Below are 19557 nucleotides of genomic sequence, written 5' to 3'. Positions count from 1 at the left end.
ATGACAAACTTGTGTCTCCTTCTATAAAACACAATCAGTTTTCTTCCAGCTGCAACTGTTCTGAAACTGAGCCCTTCAATCAAAACTTGTGTTAGGATTTCAATCATACTGCAACCTCAAGATTCAAACACTGCAAAAAATGCAACCATTACAATTTACAGGGCTATTCTATGGTTCTATGAGATATTAAAAATGAACTGGTTACCTTAAATCTCTGCCAAAGGGTTTGAAAAAGTATTCTAAAGTAATGCATGTAAAAGGTGATAAAAATACCTTTTTTTGGCCCAAAAATCCACCACGTGGGAAAACTTGTAGGTTTCATAATTTATTTTTGTACTTTCATAACTGTCATTGGACAAAGAAAAGCCAACTATGGCATCAAAAGAGGAACGGAGGAAAAGGTCATAATTTGTATCAGATGGAAGACTCCTATATATGCACAGCCTCACAGTTCGACTGTAGCTTAACATACTTAATTGTAATGGTTTGTGTCTCTTCTGTTCTTACCAGAGTGTAGCTTCCTCTAAAAATTGACTATTGAAGTTGCACTGTAGGGTTTCATGTATGTTTCCCAAGGAATTCTGTATCAAATTAACACAGTGTTGTTGGGAGTTTTTTTGTTTGTTCTTTTTTTGCTTTAGTAAAAAGATTTTTGAATCAGCAACTCTGCAAGGGCTTTGACAGCCAAGTAGCATATCTTTTGGTGTTGACATTTGCAATTATAAAAACTCTGCAATTAGAACTTAGTAAATAATTGCCTTGATGTATGAGCCATATCAGAATCTAGCTCACTGTTCCATAGTTGTGTTGGCTCTGCATGAATAAAAAATAATAAAAGTTTAACTGTTGTCATTGATGTGCAACCTTCTATGGACTATGTCTTCCTATGTGCTTGTATGCCGCCTAACACAAATCAGTACAGCCCTGTGCGGATACAAAATTTGTATCCGCATCCAATCTGCAATCATGATCCATGGATATCAAACGACTATCTGCAGATTTGCGGGGCTCTACAAATCAGTCCCTGTTCCTAGCTGGGGCCCTTCAGCAGACAATATAAATAAACAACATCAATGTCATAATTAGATGTGACCCAACACAAGGTATGTTACTTAAGAAGGTGCAGAATTTTTAAGAATTTAAAAAGTATTGCATGCCAGTGTCACTTTTCTTCCCATAAACACTTTAAAAAGTACACAAGTATTTTCCTATGCACTAGGGAACCTTGCATCATATATGGAGAAAAGGCCAGTAACAAATTACAGCAGTAAACTATCATTCTCCATGCCCACCACTGTGGTCAGCAACTTCTGACTGAAGAATTCCTCAGTCCCTTTTCTAGGAGAATCAATACTATTTGTTAGTTGAAATAGTATTATTTCAGAGTGATTACTGCTGAGATGGGAGTTTGTCCTCCACAAGCTGAGCAGCATTCTGCCTCCACACAGTACATTCACACTTGGAAGGAAAGCGAAGGGACAATGACAGACCTTCTGTGTTACCTATTTGTCTTTCCAGGTCTGCTGCTTCATCTGGTGTTGCACGTGGGAGGACTCCAGGATCACTGAAACTAGTACGCAGCAGGGTCCCCATCACGAAAAAGAACAGAATCCCACCTATTGCAGGAATAGCAGGTGTAATCTTCTCTGACAAATATGGACAACTACAAGGGAGGGGGAAAAAGAAATAATTGTTAAATTACTAATGTCAAATAGTGCAGTACATGTTCTCAGAAACTATTAAGTCACTTGCCATTAAAGATCTATCTAGGTTAAGATTTTACATTCTATAAAGTCTAGATTGCTTTGCAGTGGAATGCTACTTTTAATAAATCTGAAAGGTGGCTTTAAAAAGCCACACCTATCACTATCCCCTAGTACTGGTTTAATATAATAAAGACTCAAAGAGCATAACAACCACCGCATTGTTAAGTAATATTCCCTTATTACACATAAAACAATGGGAAATTTTTTAAAAGTGAGGAGTTAACACATAGGAAGAAATTCAATGAATTCTATAAAATGAATTATACTCCACTGTTAGAGGAAATGCACAAGGACGTACATAAATGGCACATGCTTCCTTTATCCCCCTTGGGAGGTTTCAGTGGTATGAAAATAGAATGTGGTGCCTCAAGCTTTTGTTTTCTCTCTCAGTCCATTCTTTGTAATTTATTCTGTAAGCTTGTTTATTTGCTTTAAAAATAAAAGGAGTGCAATAACAGTGCAACACACATGGAAATGAACTACCAAGGTGGTCCACGGCAATGACAGCCCTTTTTCAGAAGAGTAGAGCGTTTATTGTTACCAGACTTAAAAAATGATTACTGGGCTGCAAGGCTATAAAGCACACAGATTTTTTTTTTTAAATTATTCCACTCAGAAAAATCATCATAGATGGAAGCACTGGAACCTAATTTAACTCACAATCATGGTTGTAAGTGAAACGAGAGCAACCATTTTCAGTTGTACTTAGACACTGTACAGTATAAAACTCCGGCTAATCTCAGAATAACACTAGGTATTGATGGATCATCCTGGTATATGCATGGATTTAAATAATCCAAGCAGTGTGTTATAGAACAGGGAAAGTCAAAATCCCAGCCCATTTGATGTATTTATATTCACAATTTAAGCTTTGGGCCTGGTCCACACTAACCCCCCACTTCGGACTAAGGTACGCAAATTCAGCTACGTTAATAACGTAGCTGAATTCGAAATACCTTAGTCCGAATTTACCGCGGGTCCAGACGCGGCAGGCAGGCTCCCCCGTCGATGCCGCATACTCCTCTCGCCGAGCTGGAGTACCGGCGTCGATGGCGAGCACTTCCGGGATCGATTTATCGCGTCTAGACAAGACACGATAAATCGATCCCAGAAGATCGATTGCCTGCCGCCGAACCAGGAAGTAAGTGTAGACGTACCCTTAGTTTAAACCAACAATAAACTGAAAAGCAAATTTCTAGCCCAGGTCATGGTTGACAATATAACCTTCCAGATCTGAACCAAGTGTAACCAGCATTGCCTTCCCTAGTCTGCAGATGATCGGAAACAATGACTAAGGGTAGGTCTACAATGCAATCGGGATATGCAGTGTAGACATACCAGAACTAGCTTTGATTGAGCTAGCTTGCTAAAAATAGCAGAGTAGCCACAGTGTCATGGGCTTGCCAGCTAGCTTGATCAAAGTTAACTTGGACATGCCTGCGTGTGCTGCAACTGTCCCCCTCTCCCCATGAACCTCACTGGGATACTAACTGCCACGCTAAACAATGACAACGTTAAATATTTCCATGGCTGATCACTTTAGCAGAGGGAATGGGGAAACGGTAGAAATAATAATTAAAAGTTCAGTTACTGTATAAAGACCATATTTCACCCTGTCCAAAGCTCAGGGTGAGAGTTCAGATGTGGATGGACAACAATATGTAGTCCTAAATTTTTACTCTAGCCCATGGCACGTAATTCTATTAACAATGGAATATGGCCCTTTGACACACCGAATTTGACACCGCTGTTATAGTAGCATGTTAGGGAAGGAAAGTTAAAGTACCAACAAAAAAAGTGACTTGGTTGAAAGAATAGTCCTAAAAGATCTAATACAATTTAAATAACTGCAGATGAACTTCACAAAGTTTAAGAAATCAGTTCTTAACTTGTTTAATATATCAGAAAAGCCAGGCAAAACCAACAACCTACAAGTATCTTTTATACAAATCTGAAACTATTATAGTGGTCAATATATGTCTTGTGCATGCAGAATTATTAAAAATCAACCCACTGCATTGGACTCTGAAACAACAGTGCAAGTCGGCTCTAAGGATATATTTTGAAGTGAATTATTGGGAACATGAGACCTAACTATTACAATAATAATCAATATTAAATAAAGCACCGTACATTATTTTTGGTTGCATTATTCATATCAGACTCCAAAGAAACGGGAACTATAAGTCTGTAGGTCACATAAGTGCTGGAAGGTAACTTGAGATATACCTGTGGAACAGTAAAAAGCTATAAAAATTTTGGACAAATGCCAAAGCAGCACTGCTGACAATGTTTAGATATAGACTTCATCCAGAATCACCACTCATTCTAGGAATGATACTTTAAGCATCCATTTTTAATGGTCACCATAAAATATGTAATCATTTGTTATGTGCTAAGATTAGCATTCCATGATATTGATGGAAAAAAATCCAACTTCCCATATCAAAAGATTAAAAGACCAAAGAGGCAATACACTGTATGACAAATGAAAAAATTATCTAACAAAAATATTAAAATCTCGATAAATATCTAGCTGAAACACAATCAAACTCGGAAGAAAATCAGACCCATCAAAATTTGAAGATACTGTTTCACTCCTTACAAGAGAAAGGGCTTGTCTAAACTTAAAACTTGGGTCTGTCAGACAATTAAAACAATAATCGCAATTAATCACGTGATTAAAAAAACAGTCATAATCACAATTTTAATTAATAGAATATTGGTTAAAGAATAATAGAATACCAACTTAAATTTATTTTAAATATTATTGGATGTTTTTCTACATTTTCAAATATATTGATTTCAATAACAACATAGAATACAAAGTATATGGTGCTCACTTTATTTTTATTACAAATATTTGCACTGTAAAAAAGATAAAAGAAATAGTATTTTTCAATTCACCTCATACAAGTACTGTAATGCAATCTCTTTATGGTGAAAGTGCAACTTACAAAAGTAGAATTTTTTTTTTTTTTTTTTTACTTGGAGGAAATTAATTTGTTAATACTTGTAAGACATGTTGAAGATTCAAAGCACTACAAAAATGCTACTTAGTAATAACCTGGAACCAACTGCTCTGATGTTCTATGAAAGGGACACCATCAATTTAAAAAATCATTTCTACCTGGGAATTTGATCCCTATTAGATCAATTAATGTGACCTCCTGTATAAGACAAGTCATAGAATTTCACCCATTTACCCCTGTATTGAGCCCAATAACACGTGTCTGACTACAGCATATCTTCCAGGAAGCCCAAGTAATTCCTCAAAATTACTGTAAATGAATTAGAAAAACAGTATTTATTTCCCCCCCCCACTGTGTTTACTGTCTCCACTTGACAGAACTTGGTGGAGTCAGTTTCACTCAGTTGCACTTCCTGTCTCATTTTGTAGCTGTGCCAGATAGGGCAACTTCCTGCAATACGTCTGGGAGATCATATCGTATTAAGTGCATGAATGGTTTATATATCATTGCAGGCCAGGGATTGTGTGCACTCCACAGGATTAACACAGCAGCTCCAGGAAGTGAAAATAGTAAGGAATGATTAAAGCAAATTATTCAGATTATAACACCTCCACAGAGGACCAACTCCTGGGAAAGCTCACATATTCTGGTTCAAACTGGATTCTACAGAGACCAGAAAAACAACCCAATCTTAAACTTACTTTGGGACTTTGTTCTGATTCCTTTAGACTAAAAACTGGTATCAACTTGTAACCACGAGGAAACCCAATTGTGGGGTTTGAAGGACTGACATTGTCACTTGAGGGTGATGACTGGTTAGCTTTTTAGCGTGCATGTAGGTTCTTTTATTGTTTTTATATGCTTTCTCTGAAATTCTTTCACCTTCAGAATAAATGTGTTTGCTTAGAAGGAGCTCTCTGGTAACTTGTAACTGCTGACAATATACTGTTCATAGCCCTTGAAAAGCCAAGCATAGGAAATGCCTTTTAGGCAGACTGGCTTGCTGGGGACAGCACAGTGTAGATCAGGGAGCTGTGCAGTCTCAAAACCCCCAGTCAGAAGGGAGTGAGACATTGATCTCCACCCAAGAGAGGTGACAACTGGAAGCCAGAAACGTTTAAGTGGGTGCCCTTGTAGGACCACGGAGGGGAAAAATACAAGTGCAGTTACCTTGAAACTGTGACACTAGCATGATGATAATCACAGATTGCACACTGCTTTAGAGGAAGAGCTCTTATATATACTATGCCCTAGGTTCTGTAAGAGGGTGTTCTCCGCTAACGGAAGTAGCAAAGCTGACACTGAAGAAACAGCAGGCAGACACATGCAGAGAGAGGAAGAAAATAAAAGACCTAAGTTTGTCTAGTATGACAGGTTTCAGAGTAGCAGCCGTGTTAGTCTGTATCCGCAAAAATAACAGGAGTACTTGTGGCACCTTAGAGACTAACAAATTTATTAGAGCATAAGCTTTCGTGGGCTACAACCGAAGAAGTGGGTTGTAGCCCACGAAAGCTTATGCTCTAATAAATTTGTTAGTCTCTAAGGTGCCACAAGTACTCCTGTTATTTTTGTCTAGTATGATTATTCTCAGCCTGCCCAGGTGGCAGTTTTAAACAGCAAAGGAGCAGGAAAAAAATCCCCACACAAACAAAAACTTGGTACTTTTTTTATATAAAGGAATTTTTTAAAAGCCATTCTAGGACATATAATTTGAATGAGGTTTCATAAAAAAAATATATATTTGAAATTGATCGTTCTTTAAAAATTCAAAGCTGATAATGACCCTCTAAATGCATTTGTGCTGCTATGTAAAGCTCAACATACATTAAAAACAGTTTAGTTGTTTTTAGAACTGGTCAAATACTACCAAACATTTCCCCAGTTGTTCAAATTTTTGAATCCACTTGCTTTAGCTTCACTTGCATTCCCTGGTATGTTCACTTTCCTCAGACAATTTGGCTAGAGCTGTACTAGTAAGTGATTTTTTATATTTTTGGTAGTTGTGGGAAAAAATTGGTTTCCAGTCAACCTGAAATCAAGATTTTTTTGAATGTTCAGTGACTTAAAAAGTCAGAAAAGTTTCATTTTTGAGTCAAACTCGTTTAATTCAACCTAAAATTTAAAATTTTGGGCATTTTAACCAATTTTAAAAATAAAAGCAAAGGGAATTTGTAAATGAGGGGGCTTGATCACAAAACAGGAAAGAAAGGAGATGTTGGCAGTATGCACTCCCTCCCTCCCACCACTCAACAGCTCAGTGATTAGGGCATTCACCTGGGACGTTGGAGGGAGACCAAGGTTTGAATCTCCACTCCTGACTTGACCCCAGGTCTCCCACCTCCCAGGTGAGTGCCCTAACCACTGGGCACAACCACCATTACCATTTTGTGAATGATGCTTCAGTAGCTCGAAAAATTACGTTTAGTTTGAAAATGTCAAAACGGCTCATTTCAACATTTCCAAAAAAATTTTTTTTGAACAAAACAATCTAAATCAACATGAATTCACTAAAATGTTTCAGACAACCCAAATCCGCATTTTTGGTGAAAAAGTTTCAGCTAAAAAAATTTCACCCATCTCCAATTCTGGCAAATATGTTTCTTTACAGGTATAAGTTTGTGTTCACAGACACATATTTTTAAAGCAAATATTGGAGAATATTCCCTGAAAGCAAATTTTGAGCTTTTAAAACAAAATATTCCCACCAGAATGGTAGTGGCAGTTCTTCCTTACAAAAAAAAAAAGGGGGGGGGGCATTTATGACACTGACAGCACGGGAACCCAATGAAAGAGACAAATAAATCTCCATCCTACAGTAGCTCTATTAAATAAGAAGCATTTAAAAAAAATTAAATTCATTTCTCTATAACAGCTATTCAGTGGCCTACGGGAAGTGAGCTGGTGGCCTCAGCCCATCTCCAGACATCAGAAAACAACTGTCACTAATTGGCAGCTTGGTGATAGAGAGAACAAAGATTAATGGACCATACTTGGAAGTATCATTGACAGACTCCACTCAACACTCTTACAGTTACATTAGCTGTCTTCAGTTTCAGAGATTACACCATAGTTTGGATCTGTATCTCCCCAAACAAAAGAATCCAAAGAATAAGGGCAGAGTGCAATTTTACAGCTATATTTTCCCATAAAATAGTCTGCTTTTCTCAGATCATTTTTAGAAGCTGTGTTTGAAGGTTAAAATGTGGGAGGACTGGTCTGTCATTGCTGGATAAAAATAGAACACACTGGTGCTGGAGAGATAATTATCAAGCACTGTCCCCTGAACTAAGTATGCCTAAGGAATGATAAAACATCTCTTCTTAACACCCAAAAACCCTTTTAATTGCATAACCATGCTTGGACAAGGGCACTGAGTTTTGCAGAAAAGTAAGGACATGTAAGAAGAGCAGTGAAGAGAGCACAGCAAGAACCCTACAGCCTTTGAGCTCTTTACTAGAAAAGGGATGAAGAAAGAAGCAGATTGCAAACCTTCGCCAGAAAGATCAAGGCATTTCTGAACAGACCTCACTGACAGTTGTTGTTATGGTCTGCTAGGGAGATGCAGCAAATGACAAATCCAATATTGACTCCGCCGGCTTAGCTGTGCAGCTATAAAACACATTAATAGACAAATACAGCCACTTCCTACGGACCAAACAACAAAGAAAGGCTTTCATACCTCTGAGCGACTGGAGGAATCTGATTTTGATCTCCATCTGCTAATTGGAGGGTGGGGAATTAAAAAAATACCCCCATAACTGAAGAATCTGGATTTTATGTAAGATGTATGACACAGAAATCAGAGGTGTAGCCTCACATGGAATCTTTTTTTTTTTTAAACTCATAAAAAATACTGTGACCCACATACATGGTATCAACTGAAGTAGAATACTTTCTTGCTCGCTTTTCATTCTTAAATTTCTGTTACATGAGGGGACAAAAAAGATATACTGTACAAAAGACAGTAATAGTTTAATAAATAGGGAGAAATTTAAACAGTGATAAAAATTATGAATTGTTCTCTTTGATCTACATTACCAATCAGACTTATCTTTAGTTCCATAGATACAGGTTAAATATCTGCAACAGATGTATCTGCAACAGCTATAAGTGCAATGTTTTGTCTAATGGTAAGAGATGGAGACAAACTTCTGTGTTCTACTTCTAGCTGTCACTGCTTCACTGTCTGAACAAGATATGTTGCTTAACCCAGTGGTTCTCAAACTTCTTGAACTCCAGGATCCCTTATTTTCCCCTCCCCCACATATTTGTAGACTTTGCTCCCACCTTGGTCACACACCTATCAGCCAGAATGGAGGTCCCTCCATCCATTCTCTCCCTTCAGTCTTGCTGGGGCTGCGGATGAAACCTGTTGTTTCCCAGGGCTAGACTGGCAGACACAGAGTTCATATCAGTCACTGCTTTGACATATTATTTCCTCTTCAAACAAATGTTTTTCACAGCATGAATTTTCATTCAGCTGTGTTCTCTACGAAGCATTTATGTGAGTTGATGGTGAATCTGATGCATCCAAAGGGGGGGGGGGGGGGGGAAACTGAGGTGCAAAGAAAACACCCAAAGTTAGGCCACGATTCTGCAATCAAATCCACTTGATTTCAGTGGGGCTTGACAACAATGGACAAAAGGTCTGCACTACCAGAGCTGACTTGTAGGATCAGGGCCTAATATGGTAAGTGAACAAGACAGTTATTTTCACTAATTTTATTTATTTCACTTAATTTTATTGGATTGGGGGCTTTTATACCAAGCCCCCAATCAGATTTGGGACCCCATTGGTGCAGGGTGCTGTACAAACACAGAAACAAGACTGGATGTGGATATAACATACAAGCAAGTTAATATGGTAAAGTACTGGCACAACTTTATTACACGTACTGCAGGGTTTTTTTGGTTTGAAATAGGGAGGTTAGAACTAAGAAAAGGAAAGAAGGGGAAGAGGAACAGTCAGAGGTTGTCTTCGGTCTAGCCATCAGCAAGCTATATTTTGTAGGCATCATGGCATAGGTGAGTCTTAAGGAGAGATTTGAAGGAGTATATGGTAGCAGCAGTTGAGATTTTGTCAGGGATTCCCCCCACACATGCATAAGGAGAAGCACAGGAGCGTTTACAGGAGAAGCCGACTGGCAAAGTAAAGTACACCAATACAAAAAAATGTCACTTACACCAAAAATCACACCATATTCAGGTTGCTTCCAGTCCCAAGAGACCACCCCAGATCAATTGGTACCCTAGATCTTACACCATAGACAACACCTGTAACCAATCCTATAATAAACTATCTAAAGGTTTACTAATTAGGAAAAAGGAATAAGAGTTATTTACAGGATAAAGCAAGCAAACATACACACAAATGAGTTACCATCTAGATCCTAGAAGTGACAGAGTTGTAGTGATCTGTCAATTCAAAGTATCTTTCAGGGTGGACCCAGGAGGTAACCCCTGGGGATCTCTGGCTTCTGTTGTTTTCTGGCTCTGTGAGAGTTCAAGCAGCAAAGAGATAAAAATAGTTGATGCAAAGATTTTCCATTACCCAGCACTCAAAGCGATGGGACGAGGCCTTCTCTCCATACTTTTCCATGGGCGGATGGGACAATTAACACAGTTTTTGTCTTTTAATGACTCACTTAAACGGTGACAGTCCTCCTGAATGAATGGGGGGACAATTCCCTGCCTGGGTTCACAAGCTCAGAGCAAACATTTTCAAAGTTATAAAGCAAAACTTACATATTTTCTTATAGCATGGAATATAGACATTATAACTGAGATTACAAGCATTTCATAGAGTCTAAACACTAAATACATTCTTAGAAGACTAATACCTATTTTAAGCAAAACTAACAGAGCGAACTAGTCTGGTATCCAGCTATAAGTTTGTCAGTTCTTAGCTAATGCCTGCAGATTTGGCAAGAGCTGGCATCTGGTCTGCCAGCATCACAGACACAATATAATATTTGTATGTGTACAACGAGCACTACAAAATTCCCAATCGCCTCCAAAAGTTCATGGTCAAAGCATAGTCGAGCACAGCACATTAATGTGGCTGGCCATTAGAGTGCTCTTTCAAGGCCTCTGTCAGCTGTACAGCATCCCGTTGAGCTCTTGAGCCTGGCTGTTCAAGGTCCATGGACAGCTACTCCACCTCTGCCCTGGCAGCTTTTTTGCCTCACAAATACTATGCAGGACAACAGGCAGCTATATCTATTGGGATATTTTTCTCACTGAGATCCAATCTAGTAAGTAAACACCACCAGAGTCCCTTCAAGCAATGAACGCACATTCAATTGTCATTCTGCACCTGCTGAGTCAATAGTTGAATCTTTCCTTGGTGCTGTCAAGATGGCCAGCATACAGCTTTATGAACCAGGAGAGCAAGAAGTAGGCTGGTCCCCCCAGAATCACTGCTGGCATTTCAATATGGCCAATGGTAATCAGCTGGTCGGGAAAAAATGTCCAACTGCAGCTTTCTGAACAGTCCTGTGTTCTTAAAGATGCAAATGTCATGCACCTTCCCTGAGCAGCCCATACCAATGTCCGTAAAGTGACCCGGGTGATCCACTAATGCTTGCATGAATAGAAAACGGCTACTTTTCTATGGTTATGTACTCTGTGGCAAGGTAGCCCAGTGCCAAAATAGGGATATGCGTGCCGTCTATTGCTCCACCGCAGTTCAGGAACTCCATTGTTGCAGATCTATCCACTACATTCTTCACATTGCTTAGAGTCACAGTTCTGCGTAGCAAGAGATGATTAATGGTCCTACACATCTGTATGACAACAGCCCCTACTGCAGATTTTCCAACTACAAAATGATTTCCCACTGACCAGCACCAATTCAGCATTGCAAGTTTCCACTATGTGACCACTACCAATTCTCCACTGGTGTCCCTGTTCTGTTGCAAAGTTCAACACATAGATCCAGGAATGTAGCCTTTCGCATCCGAAAGTTCTGCAAGCCATTGCTTATTGTCCCAAACCTGCACTACAATGCAATCACACCAGTCAATGCTCATTTCTCAGGCCAGAAGCAGGGCTCCACCGTCTGCAGCTGCTCAATGAACACCACCAACAACCTTGAATTAGTTTTCGTTATGTCCCTCAACAAACTCTCCTTGACGATATCTTCCTGCCCCCCATGTTATGGTTCTTCCTGCGGGTCTTCAAATGCCAGAGGATTGTGAGTCCTTTGTTTGCAGAGCTCTGTGGGTGCCATGTTTCTGTCAGTGATGGTGCACAGTGAAAAGTTCCACACAGGTTTGTGGGATTTTAAAAAGCAGCAAAAAAATGTTGGGACCTGTTTCGCATCATGAGATGGAGAAAGTTGTATGATGGGAACTTGACCACTTGCCCCTAGTCATTCCTACATGACTCACTTCTATCCCAAAATGCATTGTGAAAGTTTTCCAAAAGGCATTGTGCCATGCAGTGGTACATGACAAACCGGGATACCTACCCATGGTTCATCTCACTTACATTGACATGCACTTCTGGTGAGTATGCACACCACCAGCGCAAACAGCCACGTGTGCACGCATGAGTGATATATCAACTGTGGCAGCTGTACACCAATGTAACTTGCGTTGGCCGATCAGCCTCTCCTCTACACACTCTGGGCAGCCTCCCCACCCCATCCAGGAGTGATGTGTTGCAGGGCCTTCTGAATATTTTGCTGTACTCAGATTACATTTCTCCAAGGTGGAGAGAAAGCAAAAAGACAAAACAAAACAAAACCCCAAAACTTTGACAGAGGCAGGTTTTTTCTAAATGTTCACAGTTCATTCTCAGATTTCTGCCCAGGGTAGGTTTCAAAACACCAAAGCTGCGTGAATCTGTGAATGTAATAAATTATTTTCCCCCCTGGAGACTATCTCAGGAACCCCTTGCTCAAATGGACCCACATTTGGATAATTAATCCTACCCTATACACCCATGAGGTACAGCAAATTTCAAGACAATTTGTGTAAGTGCACAAATACTAGAGCACTCAGAAGAGTCATTCTTTTAACAGGAAGGGCTTCCCAACTTTAGCTAGAGGACAGATGCCGCTTCATTGTAATATTGTAAAAAATTAAAGGGAAAATGAAGGGGAGGGGCACAACATATTCCTCATCAGCATAGCAGGCTCAGAGAGATGTGAAGTGGCCCACTCATCTCAGTGAGATGTTCTCAGCTGAAAAAGAATACTCAGTGGAGATGAATACAGCCTGAAACAGTAGCTCTGAGACATGCGAACAATCTCACCATTCATTGTCAGTGGGTGTTAGAAGGATAACAAATCCTTTTACCTCCTCCATTTGTGCATGCTCAGTGTAATCTATTAGGTGTGTGAATGGGCACGTGAGCCTTAAGCTGTTTGGCACATGCCTAACTGGAGAAACAAACTCTTTTTAAATAAAATTCATTTGATTCCCCCAAAGGGCTGGTGGATACCAGGCACTCTGTTGGGGGTAACTCTCAAGCATTTGCGACCCTGATTTGATCTTTATTAGGGCTGTTGATTAATTGCCGTTAACTCATGGAATTAACTCAAAAAAATTAATCACGATTAATCGCAGTTTTAATTGTACTGTTAAACAATAGAATACCAGTTTTGATTTATTAAATATTTTGGATGTTTTTCTACATTTTCATATATATTGTATTCTGTGTTGTAACTGAAATCAAAGTGTATATTATTTTTTATTACAAATATTTGCACTGTAAAAATGATAAACAAAAGAAACAGTATTTTTCAATTCAACTCATACAAGTACTGTAGTGCAATTTCTGTCATGAAAGTGCAACTTAGAAATATAGATTTTTTGTTACATAACTGCACTCAAAAGCAGAACAATGTAAGCATGAAGGGGCATACGAATGTTTAGTGTATCTGGCACGTAAATCCTTGCAATGCCAGCTACAAAAGTGCCATGCAAATGCCTGTTCTCACTTTCAGGTGACATTGTAAATAAGAAGAGGGCAGCATTATCTCCTGTAATGTAAACAAACTTGTTTGTCTTAGCGTTTGGCTGAACAAGAAGTAGGACTGAGTGGACTTGCAGGCTAAAATTTTACATTTTATTTTTGAATGCATTTTTTTGTACATAATTCTACATTTGTAAGTTCAACTTCCATGATAAAGAGATTGCATTACAATACTTATATTAGGTGAATTGAAAAATACTATTTCTTTTGTTTTTTTACAGTGCAAATACTTGTAACCAAAAATAAATATAAAGTGAGCATTGTACACATTGAATTCTGTGTTGTAATTGAAATCAATATATTTGAAAATGTAGAAAACATCCAAAAATATTTAAATAAATGGTATTCTATTATTGTTTAACAGTGCGATTAATCGCAATTCATTTTTTAATTGTGCGATTAATCCGGATTCATTTTTTTTAATCGCTTGACAGCCCTAATCTTTATCTGTGAGGGGAAAAATAGCTGCTAGAATATGTCAACTTTAGGAAGAGTTCCCCCTGCCTCTCTGCTTCTCCCTGCAGGATGTATCTCTGGAACGCCTGCATCAAATAGCCCTAAATCTGGAGCACTGACCATCCCTTATGCCCCCATGACACACCACAAATTTCAAGGCAATCTGATCAACCGTATGGACTTTAGAGTGCTTACAACAGTTTAGCTCTAGCTAGAAAGCTGGTGCTAACCCTAACTACAGTGTAACTTTTACTGTGCTAAAATTGTAATTGTAGCATTATTGCATGGTCACACAACAGGGCACAATTGAGGTTTTTGTGATGCCTTAACAATGCATATCATTCCCTAACATGTTAGGATTTCTTTTAAGTTTAACCTTTACTCTGAATTTCGGAGTTTGTAATGCTTGATTTTGGGAAATACTCAAACTTAACCCCAGTTTAATATATTTTTTAAATGGGAACAGACATATACTATTCTGTACAAGAATGTCCTACCACTATTCAATACTTTTAAAAAGTTATTACACAAAGGAACACCGGGGACTGCTAAATGAACCCTTGGACCATATAGATTAGAAGGAAAAAATATTCCTTAAATCCAAAAGTTTAAGGAAGCAGATCTCTTAAATCCAGTAGTGTAGGTCATTAACTAATCATCACTTTGAGGGGCAAGGTTCAAATCTATTGACATAGCTTGATGACTAGCTTCCAAGAATGTGTGAAAACTTGGCAGAGACTGAGACAAACAGCAATTACCAAAAGCAAGAGAGACTGCAGGGCCTTTCTCTATCAGACCACCCAGCACGCAACGAGCCCCATAATAAGAATGGCTAAATTCAGCTGTTATGCAAATCCACCGAAGTCAGAGTTACAGAAGAGATGGATTTGGACCTAGGAATTTAAAAGAATGTTAGGCAGCAATGTTGAACGTAACAGCACAAGATAACCATGAATTCCTCCATAACAATTCAACTATGAGCATGCACATTCTCTGAGGTTCACTATAACAGATGTGCTACAATCAAGTAACAGCATGGTATGACTCTCCTCTCTTCCACTGCTACATGAATTAATTCTAATGATCAAATGACAAAGCTGAAAGTAGTGGATAGATATGATAATGCAAAATCTCTGTCTGAAAAATAGCTGCTGTTGTTACAGCTCCAAAACTAGCAAGCACATTTTATAATTTTTTTAAATCAAAGGAGAATTTTTAAAACATCGATATATAAAATCACCTATTTTAGAAGGTAGATAACAAAATGGGAAATTTTTCATTCATTTTATATCAGGAACCTCAGTCCTACCAAATCATTAGCTTCTTTAGAAAAGTCCAACAGATATGACATATCCTTGACAAACAAAAGGCTTTCAAAGTTACTCCCTCTCAAACAGCAAGACAATCATAAATGCTTTTCAAGTTCAAGTCTTGTTTAGGGACTGATTTCTGCCCTTTATAAATTATAAATACATTTATTCTTTTTCTTTCCGTATTGTACAAATAAAGTTGTTTTCACACTATTAGCTGATTAACAAATTTCTCTCTCTCTCACACACACACACACACACACACACACACACACACACACACACACACACACACACACACACACTTTGTACTGTTTCAATTAGTTCACAGAGAAGGTTAAGGTGAAATATTTGTTCTAACTGAAGACACAAAATACCAGTACTTAGGTAATCCTAAGTAGTTATAAACACAATAAAACCCACAATTTGGGAAAATACTTAATACCCCTATCCCCTGATGAGTGGTTTTTTTTTTTTATATATATAAATAAGAATTTCCAAGCCTGATTCTCTATTGCTTGCACCTTATGAAGTTTTACACCTAAGCGAAGTAAGTGCACAGTCTTGTGCAGAAAGTCTTCCTTCTGATTTGGTACTGTTTTGTCCCCATGCTGCAGAGGCATCAATAACTTCACAGGATACAAGCACAGAATCAGGCCCTGCAACAGGCCCTCTTGTTGGTAAGAGAGAGGCTCACAAGAGGACCTTTTTCTAATAAAGTGCCCAGAAGAATGAAATGATTGGTGAACCAGAGGGATTACTGCAGAGTGAAGAGTTCTACCAGAGGGGCTCAGTAATCCTACTCCCAATTATTTCTAGGCCACTAATTTCCATGACATTTTGTTTTCTGGAATTCTGCACATCAAAAGTCTACTACCTAAAACTTTCAAAACAACCTTTACTCAAAAATCCTGGGAAAACATCACTAATAGAGCCCATTACAATATAAATGTATGTGCGTGAAGCCCCATTGAAATAAATGATATTTTGCACACAATCTGTACTAGGTATACTGCTACGCGCATGAGATGCAATAAACATATTAAACTTGTCATTTGAAGAGCTAAGCTTTAAATCTAAATCACTTCCTGCAGCTGCTTCAATTAAAAAAAGAACTGAAGGATCTCATCTACATTGTACATTAGTAGCCTATAACATTTTATTGTTAAAAATTAAGCACTATGGGCTGTATACTCTCTCATCGGCAATGCATAGAGAGGAGCAAAGAAGAATAAAATGGGGCTTTACTCCCTTTCTCCTAAAAGGAGCAGAGTAAAAACAGTGGCAACTCAGTCACATGCTCCCCTTTCCCCAGAGCCCTAGAAAGCATTTGTGGCAACTTCATACAGTTGGGCTCCACAGGTGTTGAGAAAGTTATGCCAGAGCTGAATACCAGCAACACTCAAGCCATGTTTTAATTGCCTCCTAGATAGACTACTGAAGCTTCTCTATGTAGGGCCTAGCATAATCACCACACGTAAAAGGTTGCCTCTGGTGAAGTATGTTGCAGGCTGCCTCATTAATAACTAAGGCTGACACGAATGAATCATGCTATAGCACTGCCAGCCCCAAATGTTCAAAAAATGATGAGATTGGCTTAAACATGAAATTTAAAAAAAATTGACTTCTTATTTGTCTTCTAGGTTTTGAGCCTTGTCTACACTTAAAAGCTTTACAAGTATAACTATATTGGTTAGTGGCGTATTTTAGGTGGATTTATGTTTTGTTTTTTAAAAACATAAGTAGCAGTAACACCTTTTTCTTTTAAATGAAATCTTAGGTTCTGATGTCTGTCACACGACTCCAGGAGTTGAGGTTTTTAAGCAAACACCAAATACTGCAAGATGTACAACACTGGAAGAGTTGACAACAGTGCAAAAATGAACTCCACTGGCTCCTTATTCATTTCAGGACTAATTTCAATGTCTTGATCTTAATTTACAAAGTTCTTAATAGTTTGGGACCTAGATAGCTCAGGCCTCTCTTGGTTGGCACAGAGTCTGAAGAAAACAAATTAATTAAACACAGCTGAAAATGGAAGCTAACCTCTGGAGTTGTGTTGTTGCCTAGGTTTCCCCCAAGCTACATCACCACCAGCTAACACAATTCCAAAGGTATTAGACTGCTTCTTAAGTATGAGGAGTGCTTTTAAATTCCAGGCTAGAGAGCAGAGCATCCTCAGAACGATCCCCTCTTTCCCCCAGAAGAGGAATTCCTTGCCATAGGAGGGCCAGATCAAGTCCAAGGCTAACTTGGGGCTCATATAAAAAATGTTAAACAAAAAACCCAACTCACAACTTTTGATAAAGTCTTTCCCCATCTCATCTTTTTCAACCTCTAGTTCCTGGCAGCATGTTCTCCATGAGGTTCCCTTGACTTCGAAATTCACTCCCCATGTTGGTCTATAATTGTCCAAGTGTGTTGACTTATGGGCATGCTTCAAAGTTAATTTCCTTCAGGTTTGGGGAGGGTCAAAATGGCTAGAGAGATTTTAACAGTACATTTTATTTGAATTTTAATATTTTTGCTGACTGAATGGTGGTATGAATGTGTCTGGACAGAGAGGGAAAGAAAGGAAGAAAATGCTGCTATTTTAGTTTTGCAATTTTTTTAGCTGTATTTTTTAATTAACACAAGGCCACTGAAAGCTCAGAATAGGAGTTCTCTGTGTGCACATTTAAATCCAAATAAGCAAATACTTTTCAAGTTGTGTTAGCAGAGGGAAGTGACATTTCAGTTAATGGCTTTATCAAGATGTCATATCCTGTAATATTCTGATAATACAGCATGAACAGGAATGAGCATCTTGAAAAAGGCTGCTGACTGAAATGACAATTGCCCCTACTAACAGACACTTGCTTATTCCAGTAATAATTGTTTACACTATATACTATCTAAATTGCCCTATTCAAATAGAGGGCATACTCGCAAGCATTGTCCTGTGGACTATACTATTCTGAGATATATCTATTACAGAAATGTACAGTATTCAGTACTTATTTCTTTATAATCGAAGAAAAAAGTTAAATCTTGAATGGAAAGTCTCCTTATTAATGGTTAAAAGTTTAGAATATCACAAAAAAGAAGAAAACAATATGGCATCTATATAACTGTTTAATTTTTGCTCATGAACAGCATGTTCTGCAAACTGATGTAATTTAAGTAACGTCCCAGAGACTGAGACTGGTCAGTTTAAGTGATCTGTGCAGATCAGTTAAATATTTTGCCAGATATTTTACATACAGGACTTGAAGGGAAGGAAGAACAAACATGAAAAAAACAAATAAGAAATGCTTATTCAACCAACTCTTTACGCAAACATTATTTCAGCAAAAAAGACATTTACATAAAAAACCCAAGAGTTCAGTAAAATACTTTAAAAGCTGTTTCATATGCAATTTTGACTTCTAATATTTCATTATAATTCCCTTACACAGTGGAGTTATTACTACAATTTTGTTCAGCAATTACCATAAAACACAAAATACGGTGTAAATTGAACCAGTATTTTAGGTAGTGATGAATAATGGGATATTACAGCTCTTTCCTAGAAAGTGTAATTTACTTCTTCAATTTAGCAGTTGTCTCTGGTTTTGTCAGACAGAAAGTGCCACAAGAAGGTGAAACAAAGCAAGTAAAGTCTTTATCCTATTTATCTTAATTGTAACTTTAAACACTTTTAAAAAACATTTTGAATTATGTAATCTGTTACTGCATGTACGATTCCATTCCAAAAAAATCACTAAAAAGACACTTCTCCTGTCACTATTTATATTGACATTTGCTAGATGATTTTGCAAGAGGAATAATGTGATCTCTTCTACCCCTCAGGCAATCCTGTCACGGAAACCAGAGCAAAACTCAGTTACTGCACTGTTCCCAGAATATTCACTCTGGAATTACAGCAAGAGATTCTTGGTATGTGACTTTTCAATATCACTCAGATCCTGTTGTCCTCCTAATATAAGACGGGGAAATAACTCTCCCAATATGCTCTCAGCCCCACAAATACACTTCAATTCTTGCCTGAAATTCAGAAGATTCTTAAAACAGGAAACCGATAACATATGC

General features: G+C 38.2%; 1 protein-coding gene across 2 annotated transcripts in view; it reads right to left on the bottom strand.

Annotated features, from left to right (window-relative positions):
* The window catches only part of ZDHHC14 (zinc finger DHHC-type palmitoyltransferase 14), a 172642-nt gene that overhangs the window by 85022 nt on the left and 68063 nt on the right, over positions 1–19557 (bottom strand). For both annotated transcript variants that reach the window (XM_065401329.1, XM_065401330.1), the window contains exon 2: positions 1503–1663. In XM_065401329.1, the coding sequence (XP_065257401.1) occupies positions 1503–1663 (161 nt within the window). The remainder of the gene's footprint in view (positions 1–1502; positions 1664–19557) is intronic.

Source organism: Emys orbicularis, chromosome 3, assembly GCF_028017835.1.
Source record: "Emys orbicularis isolate rEmyOrb1 chromosome 3, rEmyOrb1.hap1, whole genome shotgun sequence".
Classification (NCBI taxonomy): Eukaryota; Metazoa; Chordata; order Testudines; family Emydidae; genus Emys; species Emys orbicularis.
This window is presented reverse-complemented; position numbering and strand designations above follow the sequence as displayed.